The sequence below is a fragment of the Uloborus diversus genome, chromosome 4 (assembly GCF_026930045.1).
Source record: "Uloborus diversus isolate 005 chromosome 4, Udiv.v.3.1, whole genome shotgun sequence".
Taxonomy (NCBI): Eukaryota; Metazoa; Arthropoda; class Arachnida; order Araneae; family Uloboridae; genus Uloborus; species Uloborus diversus.
The window spans coordinates 45,263,456-45,284,637 of record NC_072734.1 but is presented as its reverse complement, the minus strand read 5'-3'; the positions used below and the strand labels follow the sequence as shown (position 1 = coordinate 45,284,637).

General features: G+C 31.7%; 1 protein-coding gene across 1 annotated transcript in view; it reads right to left on the bottom strand.

Annotated features, from left to right (window-relative positions):
- Positions 1 to 11,083: 11,083 nt before the first annotated feature.
- The window catches only part of LOC129221519 (microspherule protein 1-like), an 83,203-nt gene continuing 73,104 nt past the window's right edge, over positions 11,084 to 21,182 (bottom strand). The window contains 4 exon segments of the mRNA XM_054856011.1: positions 11,084 to 11,231; positions 12,945 to 13,064; positions 13,066 to 13,161; positions 17,176 to 17,258. Of these exon segments, the coding sequence (XP_054711986.1) occupies positions 11,157 to 11,231; positions 12,945 to 13,064; positions 13,066 to 13,161; positions 17,176 to 17,258 (374 nt within the window). The 3' untranslated portion in view covers positions 11,084 to 11,156.

Genomic DNA, 21,182 nt, shown 5'->3' with positions numbered 1-21,182 from the left:
TTGGAGTGTTATTTTTACTTTCATAATAAGTTATTTTTTTAAAAAAATTTCTACTTTTTATAAAAAGAATAATATTTGTTGTTTTAAAAGAACCTAAATTTTTTTGATATTTACATATATTGAGATTAATCTTTAATACAGTGCTTCAATAACTTTCACTTTAATTTCTCATGCTATTTGTATGTAATTGTAATGATTATATATTTTGAATTCCTACATCATCATCTTTTATATAACAATAATTAAAAACCCTTTCAAACACATATTTTTGTAAGGTTTATTTATGAAGTAATTTGAAAGTGCAAAAAAGAAAGAAGTTTTGTAGAAAATAATACAATTTTAATGCCAAAGTTCTTATTACCTTGTTTCCTACAATTTTTTTTAAAATGTTGGCCTAATCTTTTTACATGTTTACTTTTCTGTTGACTTGATTATTTTTATATGGTTCTACACTCCCACGCTTTAATGACACTTGATGGCGTTTTCATTATGTAAATTAGCAAAAACAAAAAAATGTTGTTTATGCCACTGCCATGTTTAGATTTTACATTTCAATTGAACCTGTTTCATCTATGACTTGATACATTTACTTTTCAGATTATTTTTTTTTAGCAGTTTAATAATTTTTTCCCCCCATTTAATGGAATTTAGTGTTGTAGTGTTTATTAAATGTTTATGTAAAAGATATAATAATGTATGAGATCACCAAACAAGCGTTTTTTTAAAAAAAAATTTTATACACATTTGATTAAACATGGTGGGCAGCAAAAAGTAAAATGAAAAATAATCACTAGGATTAAAAGTTCACCAAGTGTAGTATAACAGAGTAACTTATAACAGAAAAGTACCATTTGTATGTTAGTAATTTTATATTACTTCAGTTATTTATTTTCTCCAAGGAAGTAAACAATGAATTTCTCAAAATAAAAAGCATTTGAAAGTTATCAATTCCAAAAAATAATTTTTAAAAAGTAATTAAACATTTTGAAAAGACAGGGTGGGGTGAGAGACTTGGGTGAAAATTTCCAAAAAGGTCTGAATAATCTCACTCATAAAAGCATAAATTTTAAGAATTTAAATAAAAATTAATTAAATTCGAATTTACATGCATATACAAAATTGCTTAGAGGAAAACAAAGTTTTTAACACCCAAAAGAATGTCAAGTAATTTGAAAATGTAGTTAAACTGCACCTGAGTATAGAATACATTATTATTAATATTTTTTTTTTCATATAATGTTTTATATTAATGATGAACTACAAGTAGCAAAATATTTCATCTATTTTCATTAAGCATTCCAAGACCCCGTGCTCTCGTAATTTTTCCAAATCTATTTATCTTTGTAATTTTACTATCTCCAGTATTGCACTTAAAATTTAACTTAGTTACACGGTTTTAGACGCATGTAAAATATTACCAATAATGCTAACTTGCAAATGAGTGTTAGAATACAAAAACAAGCAAAAAAATTATTTTTACATAAGGTAGAGAACTTTGGCATTAAAGAAAAATTTGCTTTTGTGTTTGGCAAGCTATACGTTTTATACAGCTTTTGAATTTTTGTCTTCCATTCTACTGAATTAAAATGCTGAAACTAGGCATAAATGTTATAGTGCCTTTTTACGCAGCATTGCAGGATTTTGATAAATATTTTGTTTTGATGTGATATGAATTTTAAGCTTTTTTCAATTATACAACCGTTTTACTTTACTAAAGTATTTTGTATAAATTTGTACAATGGTCTTTCATTAAATGGCATGTTGGTTACAAGTAAGTAATATTGCTTTTATGTACATGTATAGACAAATAATCTAGATGTATGATAAGTTTCAATAAAGTGTATTGAAATAAGTGAGATGTATGTTTATTAAACCACAAACACATCCACACATCAAAGTTCTTTTTCTCCTGCTTCAATCTCTGCCTATTCAGCTGTGCTTCTTTTACATTTGTAAGCTTGAATACAGAAAAAAAATACCTATATTTAATATAGTACAGTAGAACTTCGATTTAACAATTTCCTTCATTTAGCGATGCATTTCACAGGTCCGGGTTGCAGCAATTTCATAACTCAACTAATATTTACTCATTACTTGTCTTTTGAAAATTGGTAAAATAACAGTTTTGGAGACGATTCATGTGAAATGTAGAACATAGTCAAATAGTCGGGAAACAATTTTAGAAACTATGATTAGGAAATGTCAATGGAGGTTCAATATGGAATTCTAGGACACTGTCAAATATCACTAATTCTGCAATGCTGAAACTATATTTTGAATTTAATTTTTGGCAAGATGTCATAAAATGGTCGCTAAATAAGTAGGTAAGTCTAAATTTCTACACCATGCTCAGCAGTTTAACTATGCGAGCAGCATCTTTTTTAGGCTCAAACAACTGGATAAGTGTAGCAATTAACAGTTTCAGTAACGGTTTATAATAATAGTTTTGCAGATTCTGTTAATATAGTATATTAACAAGAAGTTCCGTCTAGAACTAAACAAGCCTACTTTCCCGTATACCCATACCACTTTCTAGTACCTGATCAATATTCTCGAAAATAGCTAAAATCGCAAATTGTTTCAAACATAATTTTTTAATATTTTAAGTTGATTTCTAGGAATAAAATGTACTCCAATCATCTAAAAAATGTGTTAAAAAATGAATAAACGAACAAATAAAATAGCAGCACCTTTTAAACTAAGCAGCTAATACACTTTTTTCCATTAAAAAAAATCTTTAACCGCTTTCAAAACGAAATATAATAATAAAAATTAATAAGCTCATTAAAATAAATACATCATATTAAAAATATCGTTTCTTTTTCCCCTTTTGCCAAAAATAATTTTTTAAATGAATTAATGCACTAACCAAAACAAATAAAAATAATAAAATGTCAACTTAAAGAAATAATTTTCATTGTCAAAAAAAAAAAAAGTCTGCTCATATCTTTATGTAGAAACATAAATAACTTCGAATTTATCCGCCGAAAACTGGATACTTAAATTTAAACTTTAGAGTGAAAATAAAAACAAGTCATGTTAACAATAATTATTTCACAGTTAAAACCCTGGCTGCGGAGTTGGAGTCACTCATTTTAGGATAAAGGAGTCGGAATCGAATATCTAAGAATCGGAGTCAGTCATTTTTCCTCGGTGTATAAATTTTTGCCAAAGCTACGAAGTAAGAGTTCGACTAATTGTCGGGTACAGGAGTCGGAGCCTGGAGTTTGTCGTCAAGAGCTATTTCCAACAAAATTTGTTTGAAGTAAATCCGCCTTCAAGTACGGGAATCTACATTGACTTTCAGTTTCCCCATAGGCGCTAATGTTTAGGGATTTAAACTGTTCAAAATTGACGGAAAATTGTTGAAATCAAAAAGATATTTTATATGCAAATCTTTCATCAAAAGCTTTTTCCTACAAAGTTTGCTTGAAGCAAATTCACAGTTCGGATTTGCCTTAAATTTCCCCTTAGGTGCTAATGTTAAGTTTTTTTGAACTGTTCAAAAATGAATAAAAAATATTTCAAATCAAAAAGTGAAATAGAGGAATGAGGGGTCCTCGCCGAGATCTTTTAAACAAAAAAAAATTGTTTGAATCGGACTATTCACTCAAAAGTTAAGAGGGGGGACAGACAGGCGTTTTCCCCCATCTCAATACCCTACTTTCCAATTTTAAATTTTTCTATATTTATTTAATTATTTTCTTAATTTTTGTAATATTTTCAAGATGCATTTAGAGGCCACATCAGACAGATTCCCAGTTTTCCACTCTGTATGTTAACCTACGGGGCAGAATATCTTCTCATTCGAGCGATAGCTCATCGGGAAATCAAGATTTTCAAACTTTTCTTTTTTGGACTTAATCTATGACAACTATGGCGTGTTTCGGTCTCTGCGGTAATCTATGACGACTATGGCGTGTTTCGGTCGTTGCAGTTTTTCATTAAAATAATTCAAAATTTTTTTAAACAAACTTGAAGTTATATTTTGAGAAAAGGTGAATTTTTGACGAACCATGAGGAGCATTTGGATTTTTAAAAGAAGCAAATCATAGCATATAAGCTCAGTTTTCTAAAGATGTTAAAATATTTTTGATAGCTTTTTTAGAACATCAGTAATCATTTAAAAGGTGAGCCCATTCCAATTCACAAACTAAAAATTTCCATCCCCCTTTACGAAGGTACGAGATTCGCCTCTACGCGAGTGATTTATGGCCTTTGCACAGAAACAGTCGGTTTCCCCACTTGTGGGCGGGTTTCTTCTCCACCTTTGTCCACAGATCAAATGTCCGAAAAGTCTGTCTGCAAAGCATTTTTTTCCTTCGCTTGAGAATTGGGAGGAAAAAACCTTTGGAAAATGACGCTACTTAGATAATTTTAGTTTTCCTTTATTTTAAATAATTTTTTTTTTTTTTTTTGTAAATTATGTATATAAACACAAAAATTTAAGCTTTAAGCATATTTGAATCACACTTCAAGTGCAGTAGCAAAGCTTTTTGATGGGATTGAGAGTTAACGTGCTCCTCTCGAAGGGATAAAATTAATTGAACTCGCCCATTAAATAATTTTTGATTCATTTCATCATAATGTAAATACACATTTTTTTTTTACTTTTTAAATCATACAAATAGGAAAGTATTTGAAAAAAAATCACTTTTGTTTTCTTTTCAAGTATTGTTGGAGTTTAAGGTCAGTGCGAAAGAAGACTTGTAACTCACTGGTTTTAAACCCAAGGGCATATACTGTCATGATCTGTCCATTACTTCTTTTTTCATAGAATTAGTTGTCTTGATCTGTCTAGTACTTCTTTTTTCATAGAATTAGTAATTAACATTTTAAAAAAATGCATACATGCGAAATTTGAAGAGTCATGGCGGGCAAGAAAGCAAATCATAAGTTTATGATGAACTTCTTTTCAGCTTATATGAAACCATATGGTAAATTAAGAGTGGTCCAAAATAGGCCCTTTTTATTATTTTTTATTCCATCTGCGTAAAAAATAATTATTGTGAAGTCTGAGCTCATAATTATAACATTTAGAGGTAAATAACAGCCTCGAAGTTCTGCATTTTTCCATTTTATGCTACAAATGAAGGTAGAAATAAAACGGACGCTAGGAAAAGTACATAAGAAAAATAAAATTTTAGTTTTGTGTTTGCATGAAACCTCGTTATTCGTGGGTTTTCGAAAATTAGTCCCTTGTATTAGACAGAAACTGTACTGAAAAAAGCCGCGTTTTGATAGAAAAGGACTACCTATTTCAAAAACAATGAAGCTTTCAGGTGATAAAACGTTGTCTTTTTTTGCAAAGTTAAAAAAAACTGCGGAACCCAAATCCAATGAAAATATATCCTCAGATTCTGAGACTAGGACGGGGGGAAGAATCAGTCTGTGAGTATTTATCAATGTCCAAATTACATTCATAAAATATTTAATTTTTAATTAGATTTTCACCGCATTTGTAAGTGAAGCTTTAATAGTTTATTTCTGCATACAAGATGCATGTGTCGAAAGAAATGAACCGTCTTTACAGAGATATCATTACATAAAATCTAAAAAACTGCAGCGACTGTCGTAAGAATCTATTATCTTAATGTTTTTTCTTATTGTGTGTAATTAATGTGCAATAACTTTTTAGTTACGTCAGTTAATGTTAACCACAACATTTATGCTAAACAAGATGCCCATTATATTATAAGTGGCTATGTAAAGCTGAACAGGATTAAAACTTTTTTCAACACAAATTCAAATTTCACCGTTAGAACAGGAAATATCATACTGTTCCTTTACAGCTTTTCAAGATGAATCCCAGAGATCAAACTAAGTGATTTATTTCAATTATTATCATTTTAATTAAATTTAACCTAAGTTCAAGAAAATTGCCGTACGTGAGACTCCATTCTGAAGCATGACTAAAGGGTGTTCGTGATCCGAAATTTTCGAAAATCTTGGGTTACCCTTTCCGAAAATTTAGTGCTAACAATGCATTATAAACCTGAAAAATTAAAAAACTTTGGAAATGGTTGTTTCTATGACTTTTGTTTCAAATTTGAATTTTTTTTTACGAGGGGAGGGGGGTGGAGCTTGTTCATAGTTTCTGAAAATTTCAGACTGCTTTCAGAAAATGTTATTTGAGTCCACTTTCACCCATGGCCATGACTCCTCTAAAATGAAATCCTGTATCCACCCCTGATGACGACTAATGCATGCATTTGGTTTTGCAGTGTTGGCTTAAAATATTTTATTTAAAAAAAAAAAAAAAAAAAACTTTGTTCGTTCAACACGACAGAAAGGGAATTTTTGACGAACTATGCGGAATATTCGCATTTAAAAAAAAGCAAATCATACACATGATCTCAGTGGCGGATCCAGATGATCCAGTTGGGAGGGGCGAATGAGTCATGCATTACGGGGAGGAGAAGGTGACTAATGAAATTAAAATTTTCAAAAAGTTTAAGAACTAAAGCATCAAGTGCTTTTTTTTTATCGAATAATGTATATGATTCAAAGAGTTCGAAGGAAAGTTATAAGTGTTTCAAGTACCATTGAGAGAGAGAGAGAGAGAGAGAATAAAAAAAAATTGAAAAAAAAAAGGGAAGAATTCCTACAAATATTCTAAATCCTGGTCTGGGTCCATTAACCAAATTAAACCCTTCAACTTTTGATCCGTTTGAGGACTCGTGAAGTATTTTCAGTAGCCATTTAGGTCCTCAATTGTACTTTTTTCCTTATGAAAGAAAGGTTGCAGTATCAAGATGACTACATTTTTTACCAGTTTTCGTACCAAACATAAAGAAATACAAATATTGCATTTGTAAATAAAATTTGAAGATAGTTATGTATTTGTTTGTTGTTTGAGCTGTTTAACATTAGTGCATAAGTAGGAGAGTTTATGGGCACTCCTCTGGAACAGGGTGGCGACAGAAACTGAGAAAAAAAGTTCCCTGACTTTTCCCTGATTAGGTTCATCAAATTTCCCAGATTTACGTTACCAATGATAATGGTTTCCTTTCGTTGCTCTGCTTGAAATCCATTGTATGTTTGTATAAAATGCAGCATCTTAAACGTTTTAAGTTATGTAAAGTTATTGAACTAAAGATATAATTTTTAAAAGATGCTGTTTTTTTAATAAAATGTTTAAAAAAAACATATCAAGTCAATTTTTTTTGGAAAAAAACCTTACAAAACAGTATATTAAATTTTTCTATATGCAAAGTTATATAAAATTTAAAAAAAACTTTACTTCCAGTAACTACTTCGCATAAGAATTTTAAGAAACTATTGAAATCACTCTTAAAAACATATATGTATTTATGATAGAACTAAAAAGTAATTGAAATTTTTTTGAACTAAATTTTCAAACAGTATAATAATTTTGCAAGAAAAACAAGTAATAGTGAAATAATAGAAATAATGTACAGTTATTCTTATGTAACTATTTGACATATTTATGCAAAACAGATGAAACCTTTTGACATCTATTCATAAAAAGCTTTTCTCTAATCAAGAACGTAGGTTTTAATGAATGATTACAGCATTTTAACAATAGAAAAATAAAGATATTTACTTAAGTGCACAAGTTAACTCTATTTCAAATGATTTCAGTATGTACCGAAAAAAATCTTAGGTTGCTTTTGTAACAAACAGCTTTAAAATGCAAGGGGAAAAAAAGCAATTGGTTAATTTCAAAATATATAAAAGAATACAACTTGGTTAAAAAAAAAGAAACATTTAAGCCTGAAAAAAAGAAAACCTTTCTAATCTGCGGTGACAGCAAATAGTATAACGGCAAAAAACAAAGTTTTTTTGATTCAAAGTTCTATTTTAGCAATTACATAAAAAATGCGAAGAAGTAACAATTTTTAAGCTTTTATCAGTATTAATTAAAAAAACAAAGATTTCTTCTTGAAATCTTGATTACGATACGCTTATTACTTCGAGACAATGGAATAAAGGCAAAGGAGCTAAGGCATTAATGACGGTTTCCTTTTTGCCTGTACGGTTGTTTATTTTACGTGGTATTGAAAGCGTGAAAGCAAACTTCAAGCTAGGTAAAATAAACAACTTTACAGACACAGAAGCAATTTTAGGAAGTTCTTCCTGTGGTTAATAAGTATGATGCAATACTTTGAAGTTGAGGAAAAAAGATGCACAAATATGCGGCAGTGTATAATCACACCTCATAAATGAAAATTGGCGGAAAATGCATAGATAATTAGGGTACTTAATTCTGCAAAGCCAAAAAAAATTTTTTTTCTTCATAAAATCAATTTTCCTTGTTTTTTTTGTTATTTTTTCGAAATTCCCTGATATCTCCCTGACTTTTCCCTGATTAATAAAGTTCCCTGACTTCCCTGACCTGTCGTCACCCTGTGGAAAGTTTTGACAGGAACGCATTTTTAGACTATTTGGTGGTTAATAGGAGGATTATTTCAGTGTAAATGTGAATATGTGTTTGACATCTTATTACGTCAGAATATATGCTGTTTTAAATGAATCAATTAACCAACGTTTTGAAGCACAAAAATTGCAAATTACTAAATTTACTTTACAAAAATACTTAATTTTGAAGCACAAAAATTGCAGACATGTGTTTCAGTGTTACAAGGAACACCTTTTAAAATGCAAAGAAGTGTAAGTTTCTGGATGAAAAGTCATCTGAACTTTTTTGCATTGAAAAATGTGTTCCTTGTAACACCAAAACACCTGTTTGCAGTTAATTTGCAATTTTTGTGCTTCAAAACCTTGGTTAATTGATTCATTTAATTTTCAGCACAAACGTATTTCTTTGTTATATGGTGTTTTGCTTTTCTTTCAGAAATTTAAACAATTTTCAAGCATACATATATTTTTTTGGTTTTGCTTATTCCCCCTCATATGAGAAATTAAAACACTTAAACTAGGCAAACAGTGTTTTGTTCACTAATTTCAAAAGTTCATTTTCATTAGTAAACTTGTTGTGAAATTTTCCGGTAACATTTTTTATCCTAATGAAATTTCAAATAGAATTTTACTTCCTTAACTCAAAATAATAATGTAAGAAATGAAAACCAGACAAGAGCGACAATAAATTTAAAGGAAAAAAAACGTAAAAGTATATTTAAAAAAATAGATTAAATTCTGACAAATTATTTTCTTTTGCACGCGTCAAGGGGGGGTGGTCTGCGAAGTTCACAATTTTTCTGGAGGGGGGTCTGTTTTTCCGGAGGTCTGGCGTTTGGGAACTTCTGCTGTAGATTGCAAAAGGTAAAATAATACTGAAATAGAACTGTTATACAAAAAGTTTTGCTTTTCGAAAATATAATTTCAAGTCAAGGTAGGCTCTTAAAGATTAGGGGGGGGGGGTATTTTGGAACATTACTTCAAATTTTGATTAATTGTTTCATTCTGATGAGTTCAGCCAACCTGTAGGAATTTCGCGCCCATTAACCTGAACTTGGTGCTAGACAATAATGATGCGGTAATATTTGGTGAACAAGAGTGGCAAATTTAAATCGCAAAGTGTTCCGCAATTTACTTAATCAATCCTGTGCCTGCTTTTGATTTGCAGATTGATAATGCTGCATTTCGAAGGAAAACAAAATGTTAATGATCCTACTGCATATCCTTCTTGTGCATAAAAAGTAGCATGTAAAAGCATTTTAGTAAATCAAATTTAGAAAACAAATAACGAATATAATAATTAACTGAATTTCAAGTTGCAGTAAGGTCAAGTACGAAGGAATATGCTTGGAAACAAATCTGTGTCACACTGAGATTACCCGAAAAAGTTTTAAAAATGACCTTATAAAGGATTATAGTATTTAAGACCTGACAATATATCAAATAATCCATAACATAGAATTCCTAATCAATGAGCAGGGATTTTAGAAAAGTGGCTTTTTATGCGGTTTAACTCATATCGAGGTTTGACTGTATTCAGAAAGAAGTTAGAGCAAAACTTTTAATTTCGCGCCTCATCTTACTTTGTAGTGTTATTAAGCATATAGAGTTATTCAGGATGAAACATGTTTAATTTTTAAATGGTGGCAATTCAGCTGCAGCGTCCTTTTCCAGTGAAAATAAATGCTGCCAATCTCTAAGAATTTAATTGCTAAATTTGGATAGTATGACCCTTGTAGTGCTTAAACATTTTAAATCCACTGTTCAAATTCGGTACATTTGATTTGAACACCCTGTATAGTGATACTGATTAAATGGAAGTCACATGAGGGGTTAAATATCAAAACCAGTTCAATTCATTTTAAAAATTTTACAGGAGGCCGAAAAAATTTCATGGTCTGTCCACTTAATTTTTTAGCCAAAAATGTTTCTGGGAGGGGTTTTCAAAATCGAAAATTGTTGCTTTCTTTCCCATTCATTTACAATGCGTAATTATTCAATATCAAAAAATTTCTACAGATTAGTAATTATTCAAAGTAACTGCTTAAAAACAATTAATAATTTCTATTGATATCACTATAAAATGAAGAAAATGGAAAAAAGCACAGAATATTTATTATTAGTTTTACTTTAATCTTATATTCATTTTTTGTGTGTTTTTCGCGAGATCATTTAAAACCTCCTCCTCAAATACATTCATGTCTTTAAGAATGTCATATGCTAGCTAATAACGGTTTCGATCTTTCGATGAGAATTGGTTAAGAGCCTCAGAAAATCTGGTGCGGGAGGCTTCCTCTCTCTAGATGTCCGTAAAAAGGATTTGTGAAGTGATGGAAGTGCTTAGGGACCATGATAAACTGTAGAGCTTTATTGACACCATTTTAGCTATCTTATACCGGGGGGGGGGGGACCTGGGGGGGCACATTGCTGCGTTGTATGAATAGCGTAAAATTTTAATCAGGAAATATTTAAATATTTTCGGATAATCCGAGTTTTCAGAAATCCGAGGAAGCATGAGCCCCAATTACCTCAGATTTTTGGGACTCTACTGTACTTACAAAATTAAAGGCAATGTTACAAGGCTTGAAACATGTACATGTGCAAAGAAAGCTGCTTTAAAGCTTTTAAAAATTTGTTATTTTTCTTGTAAAGGTTTTAATAGGGAAAAAATGCAATATTTAACCTAGCATTAAAATCAAATATATTTATTTACAAGCTTTATACAAATACTGTTTATCAAATGCTGTGAAGAAAGATATTAAGGCACACATATATCAGCAATTGTTCTTTGCTTTAAGTGGAGCTATTGCTTCATGATTCACAATAAAAATGAACCGCAGAATTGTTATCTGAAAAATATAAGGATGATTTAATATAAAACAGATAGACAATTGGAATAAACATGTAACATTTTTTATTCAACAAGCTTGAATGCAGACTTTTTTTTTTGTTCATGAGCAAACCTCATTACAAGTCACTTTTTTGGACTACCTACAAAATGTCTTCATAATAGAAATGACATCTTTATTGGAATAGCTTCAGAATACATGATTAAATAAATTATATCAAAATTATGGCTTTGTTAAATTAATAAACATGACATTTTACATCAGATTTAATTAACATAGTTTTTAAATTATTAAGACAAGGTTAAAATCCTAAGAAAAATTGATGCTTTTTGTATTTCACACTAAAATGCTTCCTAATAAGTGTTTGCGTACTTCTTTAATAATACTTGAAACAATCCTAATGTCTATAAAGTTGATTTTTAAGTGAATACAAAGGTGCTCTGATGTAGCCCACTATCAATAAGGAAGAAATCAACTCTCAGAACCAACCTAGCCAATCTAAGAAGTTTAATATTATCTCTTTCCTCATGTGAAAAGTTTGCAATGACTGTTCAACTGCAGCTGAGAAGCTGTGGCATAAAATACAAATAGTTACTAGTAGCAGAATTCACTTGCATTGTACTGTTTACAGCACCTTGCACCATCAATTGATACTCGTTGAAATATTTTTTATAATACCATAACATTTCCCCTTTCTTCAAGTACATTCAGTTCAAATTCAGTCATTCTGACCAGGAACTCTCTTTGACAGTAGTTTGTAAGTGGGACTTTAATTATGAATACCCTGCATATATTACATGAGCTGCACTTTTCGAATAATAATATAGCTCATACCTTTTAATATATACTATGCACACATAAACCACTGCATTTTTTTTACTCCCCCCCATTCTGCAATTTCCCCCTCAAAGCAGTAAATAAAAACAATAAATTAATTTTATGCATCTCTTTAAATAAACTATGTTTAATTTTTGTAGTGTTACTTAAAATTTTTAACACTTATTTCATGATCAAAAACAGTAACAGACATGCTTAAGACATTGCTCTCAAGTTAACTCAATTTCCTGAGCCTTTTAATGTATTTAGAATTTTTAAACTATTTTTCTCTCATGCAACTACATCTCATCTAACGTTTGGCTGCTTTTGGATCCTCTGAATTAGTTAATTCTATTTTTATTTTGCTGAATTTCCAAAAAAGGTCAGACCCCCAGTAACAGACACCAAAAACATGTGATGATATCCAGTAACAGATAGGATGTGGAAAAGATGGGTAGTGGACAAAATTCCCTTTTTTCCCTTCAAAATGTGCAAAAGTTCTTTGTTTTTAGAACTAAAGCCTTATTAAATTCAAATGAACACGAAACACCAACTGAACCTTGTAGTAGTGGCTGTTCATAACCTTCCACCAATGCCTTGGAAATACCAACTGGCTCATAAAATTCACTCCGATATACTAGATGGTTGCACCATATTCATGGGCCGCAGTAACATATTTTACCCACTTAAAATTCTAATTATTTAAATCAAAATTAATGATTGACTGTTACTGGTGCTGTTACCATACTATTTGTTTATTTTATATTTAAACCAGAAAGTTTGGAAATAACATAAATAGATTATATTCATCTAATTAAAGTACTAGATGCAATTCAGATTTTGTAATTAATGTATATAAATAAATGTATACAACTTTCTTGTATTTAAATTACTTACTTCTATGACTGAATTATTATTAATTTTGCATTTGTTTCCACTTAATACTGGCTTGCCATCAACAAAAATAGCCTTCTTCCCTTCATTTATAATGAAAAAGTCTCCATTATCCTCCATTTTTTATGATCCCTTGCCTACGAGAAATTTTCCATGCAGGCCCTTCTTGTGAAAAATCTATATCAACTTTGTTGTCTTTCGCAGAACGACCCAAAGTTACCTTAAAAATAAAAAAGAACATAAAATAATAGTTTTTTGCTTCATCATTACTTCAAGATAATTTTTTATGGCAGATATTAATCTTTTTGCTTTTAAAATTACTAATGTCGATCTTACTAGGTGAAAGAAGGGTAAAACCGACCTAGACCTCCAAAACACTCAAAAAATGAGACATAGGATGTAACAGGTGTAGTCAAAAAAGAAAAGAGTTGAGATACTAAAAAGCTGCTGCTTCCCTCTCTCTTCCAAAAAACTTTACTTTGCCATTCATATTTTCAAATTTTTCGTTTAAAAAACATGTTTTTGTACTTTTTCTGAAAAGCATTCTGGATAGCTACTGCAGAAAAGAGTAAATATTAAAAGTAGTTTTTACACAGTATAAAAAAAATTATAATTAATGGCAATTAAGAATGTTCACTAATAAATTATGGCGAATTTCTCCAAATTTTTTAATACTAAAATATGTCAGTTTAAAAACCTAGAAATACTGCGGTGAACCCAGAAAGTTTCGCCCCTCAGAGAAATTAATAAGAATTATGAGTTAGTGGTCTTTTTTAAACATTCAACAAGTCTTAATGAATACGGGGGGGGGGGGGGGGGGGGTCGGCACACTCGTCATCACCCAAACGAAATTTTAAAATAGATAGATTAATGAATTAATATATATGTATATCTATAAACTGTTGCTCCTCCTTCCATTAAGAAATAAAGATATTGATAAAAATAGGTCATTTATCATGTTACATTAGCAAGGTATAAACATTTTCACATCTATATTTGTTTACAAAAGTAAAAACTGCATTTTAAGCTTTGAGGGTCATTATAAGACATACTGTTTGACCACAGATTGTATGTAATTCGGCAATCTGCCAAGTAAAGACGATTCCATCTGAATGAATCTAGCAGGGGAGAAGGAAAAATAATGATGGGATTTTGATGCACGCGTTTCATAATGTCACTAGTGCCTTATTCATTTATTTCATTCTCAAAAATAAAATAAAGAGGAAAACAAAAATAAATAGTTACCATGGAAACAACAAAAAGAAAATAAAATGTTTTCATTTCGTTCAAGAACGTAAAAGCAAAATTGGTTAGCTCAAAACTTTGTTGCGAATAAATAAATCAATTAATTTTTGCTGTGAGAATGTAGATCGAATATACTTTAGATTTAAAAAAAATGTTGCTGTGAGCAAATTTTCATTTTTACAAAACTAAGGCTAAATAATAGAGAGGCAAAAGTGCACATCTGAAACAAACCAACATCCCTATAAAGTAATAGATACGGTCCCATTTCCGCCTGTAAACCGGATATTAGCCTTTCCATGAAAACGATGGTCAGACAGTACACGTCTCCTGAGTTCATATTTCTTACTCTATTAAAAAAACCCTAATGATGATGTGGGAGAAGTCAATGAAGTAGATGAAAGGTTATGATGTATATTGAGCTGAATTACATAATTGACACATAAAATTTCTAACAAAGGGGAGTAATAGATTAGATTTTATAGTTAGCAATAGATTAAAATAATGCTGGAGTACTGTTTTTATACAAAATTTGTTGTAAAACATTATCACATTTATTCAGCGAAATGATCTGAATTCAAACCAGGCACAGTATTTCGATTAGTACAAGTTAGGTGGACAAAAGTCATGTTCAAAATTCTAAACTTTGGTATTGGGATAGTGTAAACAATAAATCAAAGCTTGGTACAGTGAAACCACTCTGATCGGCTACCTGCAAATTTTCGGTTGTTGAGAGGGGGTGGCCGCTTCAAATGGTTTTTTCGTTTCAGTTACAATATAATTCTATAACACACAATATAAGCAAGTCTAATACACAGAATGAAGTTTGAGATCGTTTTAAAATAGAAATAGTATATTATTCAACTATTGTTTAGTTTTTGAAGAAAGGATACAATTTGTGACTTAAGTTTTTAATCTTCTCCAACAATAGTTTTTAAATTCGAATTCAAAATGTTGCTTGTTGCAATTCAAAATGTTTTTCAATTCAAAGTCATAAATAAATTGCTCAAAACCAATTTATTGGTCATTGCATCTGAATTTCTGATGACTTTATTTATTATACCCAAAATCATTTCAGTAGAAAGTTTAGTTTGCTCATGTTTACAAAATGCAAATTGATTGTCAGAGGCCAAATTAGTGGCATAAATATGTACTTGCTCAAAAGATGTTAATTACACACAGCGAACTGATTAGTTAATTTAAACCAATCTCAAAATAATATATTACATTTGATTGAAAAACACTTATTTTCGCATACTCGTTAACCAAAAGATGTTTCTCTCAGTCGTCAGTGTAAATATCAAAGCTCTCCATTGCTGTTTCATGCTGGAAAGAATTCAAAATCGTACTTTACGCCAATTTTCCGTGTTCATATTGCTCAGAATTTCAATATGTAGTTCCAGATTCATAAAATGATCTCTAGCAGTGTTGTTTGCAACCCAGATTACATGTACACACTGACCAACTAATAAAATAAACATGAGTGACATTTTTACTCCTAAATTGTCGGAATTCGTTAAAGGCCAATAACAATTCTTCCCTTTAAACTGAAAAGCTACAGATTAGAAGCAGAAAGTGAATAGATTTTCTTGAAAAATGGAATGGACGCATCCACTTGACTGCCGTTCAGAAGGGCTGGCTGGCCGTGGATAGGCATGTTTTTAACATTAAGTCTATGAGCTAAAAAATTCGTGCCACAAAAAAGTAGCCGTTAAAAGGGGTGGCCGCTCGGAGAGGTTTCACTGTACTTAGTTATTTGTTTATGTCTAACTCTCTTCCGTCACATGAGTAATAAGGTTCAAAGGTACGTATCCGTTTGTAATAGAATAAATCAGTTCAGTTCCAGTGATCATTTTATCACACAAAATTAAAGTGTTCCTAATTTCATATGATTTTATTGTTCAAGATGGATATTATTTGTACTAGTAAGTGCTTTTTTTCCCTGATTTAATCAATCTATCAGATAGTTAAACAATGTTAAAAAGTTTTTTAAAGACAAAGTGTTTTTTGTCTGTTTCAAGATATTCAAGTGATGGCAATGATTTGTACCTATTTGTACCCGGGCTAAATTTTCTGCTTATAGTAGCTGCAGCTTTCCCATTAATTATAAGCTGCATTATAGTCAGCACACTCGAGTACAATATATTTATTTTCCCCAAAGCTTTGGGTGCTTCAATCATTCTTCAAAAAATCCCTACTCGAAAGAAAGTACTCCAGAGAAAAAAAAATATGTTGTACTCGATTGAGCTGACTATAATATGCCTTATTAATAATGGGGAAAAGTGCAGCTATTATATGCAGAAAATTTAGCCTGGGAACAAATGGGTAAAATCATTACCGTCACTTGAAAGGTTTTAAACAAGCAAAAACGTCTTCGTTTATCTTTTAAAAAATTTTAATAGTTTAATTATCAGATAGAGTAATTAAACTAGGAAAAAAAGGCACATACCAGTATAAATAATATCCACCTTGAACAATTAAATCATGTGAATTTAGGAAAACTATAATTTTGTGTGACAAAATGATGAATTCTGAACTTGACTTTTGTCCACCTAGCTTGTATTAATCGAACTACTGTGCCAGGTGGCAAATGGAAAGCAGTAGAAGTGATCTGAATGGAACTGCTTGCAATTTCAAGGGCTTGGTGAGCGACAGCGAGCAGGAGGTAGTAGTCCCCCCCCCCCCCCCCGAGTATTTTATAAATTCTCCAAAGAAATAATTACAAATTAAATTTTTTTTACATTGAAGCAGCAGAATTTTAAGTTTTAGCAGAAAAAAGTTATTGTTTAAAACATATTCTGGTTTTTTCCCCCTTCATTTCTTTTTTTTTTCTGCTGTTAACACAACAAACTTCAAAATTCCACTTCAGAACTTAAAGGATAAAAGGCCTTATCAAAAAGTGAAGTACATAAAATAAAAACTGAAGTAAGTTGCAGGAAATGTAGTTCCAAGATGTACAAAAATAACTTAAGGCACCTCTGTTTTTACATACCTCTGCTGATTGAATAAGATATCTGACAATTCTTCCAGTTAACACTGCAAGAGTTTTTTTGTCAAATTCAGGTATGCTTACACCTAAAAATTATGAAACACAAAATATGAAAATTTCATTTTAAAATTAGAATAAATTACAAATCAAAGTTAAATACAGTGAAGCACCATTTATAAATTTCTCTTTTATACATTTTTATCAATTATACGTTTTTTAAATTGGTCCCTGCAGAGTCTAATACACATTAACCCAGTGTTTTTCAACCTGTGGGTCGCGACCCCCCAGGGGGTCGCGAAGCCTTTGTAGGGGGGTCGCGAGAACTCAGTAAAAAATCAATAAATTTTAAAAAGGTAGATATATTAAGAAAAAAGTCGCGAGAACTCAGTAAAAAATCAATAAATTTTAAAAAGGTAGATATATTAAGAAAAAAGTTTACAAAATGATACTCGTTATGTTATTTATACACATTACACATTAACATACTACACATATCACACATTACCAAAAAATAAAATCTTCGAGTACTCGTTCATTTTAATGTGAAGGTTGCGCTTGATTTTGTTCAATCAATTTCTCCCATCATGGATCCGTTTTTGCAACATTAAGTATTAAATCGTTTTCCAAATTTAAGCGATTCTTTAGTTTACTTTTTATTTGGGCCATTGATGAAAATGTCAACTCGCACAAGTACGAGGTAGCAAATGGAATCAAACACTTCAAAGCCTCGTTTGTTAATTCTGGGTATTCTGTTTTTCTTTTTAACCAAAAGGTATCCAAATTTTCAGACTTGAATTCCAATTGTAACATCCCATCGGCAGATAATTCTAGCAGATTCTCTTTGAGCTTAGTTGCTAAATTCGCCTCATTTATAGCTGCATTTAAAAACGGATTTAAGATCCATCTTTGCCCAGTGCTATCCGATATCTCTTGCACTGAGAAGTAATGACATAATTCTTTCTTCAAATTATCTAACACCATTTTCATACCAGATATATATGAATTGATGTTTATCTCGCTTCCGACTTCTTCAATGAAAGACTGTGTCGACGAAAATGAATCAAAGTTGTTTTGATTTATAGATGATGACCAGAATTCAATTTTTTTGATAAAGGCATGGAGTTTGTCTTTTGCTGTAATGACATTTTCATCCCGCCCTTGAAGACTTTTATTCAAGTTATTTAAATGCTCAAATAAGTCCGAAAGAAAAGCCAGTTTCAAAAGGAATTCCGGGTCAGAAATGAATTCAGAGTAATGTGACTTGGCTTGCTGTAAATATACTAATAGTTCAGCGCGAAGTTCCATAACTCTGGTCAGTACTTTGCCTTTCGATAACCACCTAACCTCTGTATGGTAAAGCAAATTTCGGTGGAGAGCCCCCATATCATCACAAATGAGTCGAAACAATCGAGTCTGCAACGCTTTTCCTTTAATAGAATTTACAATACTAATAATAATATGTAGAACTTGACTGTATTCTTGTGGCAAGGTTTTGGCTGCAAGAGCTTGGCGATGGAGAAAGCAGTGCATCCAACAAGCGTTTGGCATCTGTTCTTTCAGTCTAGCAATAAATCCACTCTTCGCACCAGTCATGGCTTTTGCTCCGTCACTACAAATAGCAATGCATTTTTGTGCCCAATCGATATTCATATCTTGCGTAGCTTCAATGAATATGTCATGCAAGCATTGACCTGTAGTATTTGTGGGAAGTGTCTTGCAAAATAGTATTTCTTCAATTAATTTTTCATTGGATTCAAAACGCACAAAAGCTACAAACTGCGCACAACCCGCAATATCCGTTGATTCATCAAATTGCAAGGACACAAAAGAACTTTTCTTTATTTTTTCTATGACTTGATCACGAACATCAGTCGCCATATTGCTTATCCGGCGTTGAATAGTATTGTCAGAGAGAGGTATACTTTTGAGCTTTTCGATCTCTTGCTTGCCAAACATAATCTCTGCTATATCTAAAGCCGCTGGTAAAATCAAATTTTCGGCGATAGTGTGAGGTTTTCCTGCTTTAGCCACACGAAAAGCTACTCGATAACTAGCAAGCAACGCTTTCTCATTTAGGTTGGACATTTGTCCTATAGCAGTTTTTTGATGTTCAAGAGCTTTTAATTTTCGCTCAAAAAATTCCACGGGTTTATTTTTTTCATTAGGATGTTTTGTGTTTAGGTGGCGTACCAACTTCGATGGCTTCATGCTTTCTCTTGACAAAATTTCAAAGCAAATTACGCACTGCGGTTTATTGTCAATCACAGTAAACCCAAATTTCAAATAATTCTCGTCATAAAGACGTTTTTTCTTTATTCCACTACTCCCGCTAGACGTTGATAGTTCTGATGATCTTTTCAGAAATTTATCCATTTTCAATGAAAACAAACAACACAAATAAATACGTAAAACAAGTGTTTGATATCTTACACACAGTCCGTATAACACCGTAGTTTCACTTCCGAATCGTTTTCACGTATCGCGGTCTTGCTTCCGATTTCACTTGCTTTGCGCTCATGCACTCAACTGCAACTGCCGTAGCCGACCGCCCCTTTTATAGGCCTGCGCATTCTAGCGAGAATCATCTCGAAGCGTAACGAAACGTCTCGAAACCTGTGGACCTTTCGCGCGGGGGACTACCAGTGCCATCTGTCGGTAGCACTCGGAACCTGTACTGTTTTACGTACTTAATTATATATTTATATTCGAATCCTAATAACGCAAACGCCTAAAACTTTTGTATGGATTAAATATTTTTAACATACATAAAATAAAAAAGGTCGGGGGGGGGGGGGGGGGGTCGCGAAATATTTTTTGATACTAGGTGGGTCGTGTCATGAAAAAGGTTGAAAAACACTGAACCTATACCGTAAACGCGGGCTACTTTGGCCCAGATTTTGGAAATGTTCTCATTCTTTTCTCTTTCTCTCGCTCTCTCACACACACACAATAATTTTATAACTATTCATATTTCCAAGCTGTAGAAAGTTGTTTTACACATCTAGAGATCTGTTATTGTTTTTTATTTGGGCCAATGTTACCCTTGCATTGGGGTTACTTTGGCCCAAAGTGGTTTTTCCTATTTAAAATCATCGTAAAACTAACTACAGTCAAAGAAAGACGTGTTTTCATAGAAAAAACTGTTTATTGAAAAGAAAAATACATTTTACAAGAAGTTTGAGTCAGACATATTAGTTTTAAGGAAAAGTATTAATTTTTTTAAAAAATATATGTGCATACCTAGTTATTGTCTAAGAAATTATAGACGGAGAACAGTCATCTTTTCATCAGTTTTGGAAGCTGAATAATTTAATTAAGATAATACCTGAAATACACCACCAGATCAGTCATTCTAGCCGAGGACTTCAGTTTTGTGCTTATTAGTACTCATCAGCCCGGCATAGGAAGTGACTGAGCCAGATGTGGAAAACCTATAGGATGGTAACTTACTGAAAATACTATGCCTTGCCTTCAATCTTAGAGTTGAATCAAACCATTGCTTCGGTCACTCGTCTGGTCTGCGCTAATTCTATTTTAGCTACCAGTTTGTTTGGCTCTCTTGGCTCCCTTAAGAGATTTTCCACCTCCGGCTCAGTAACTTCCTATGCAGGGCTGATGAGTGATAATAAGCATGCAACTGCAGTCCTCGGCTGGAATGACTGAGCTGGCGGTGTATTTCAAGTACGTCTGCCTTAGCCCAGGCTATAGGGCGGTAACTTACTGAAGATAATACCATTCGTAAAACAAAGGATCCTAAATTTTCAGTCACTTCCAAAACTTTTTGGTGCGTTCCATTGCTTTCAACATTAGCTCCTTCTTCTCTCGCATAAATAGCTATCCCTAGACACCAGAGCTCATTCCATTCTAGAATAATAAAATTCCGTAATCTTTCCAACAATTTTAACAATATTTGTAAGAAATAGATGCAACTGGGTTTACCTTTTTCTAAACCTCCTGCAACTTTTAATTTCTCTTCATCTTCAATAATGAGCCATGTAATTCAGCGCTAA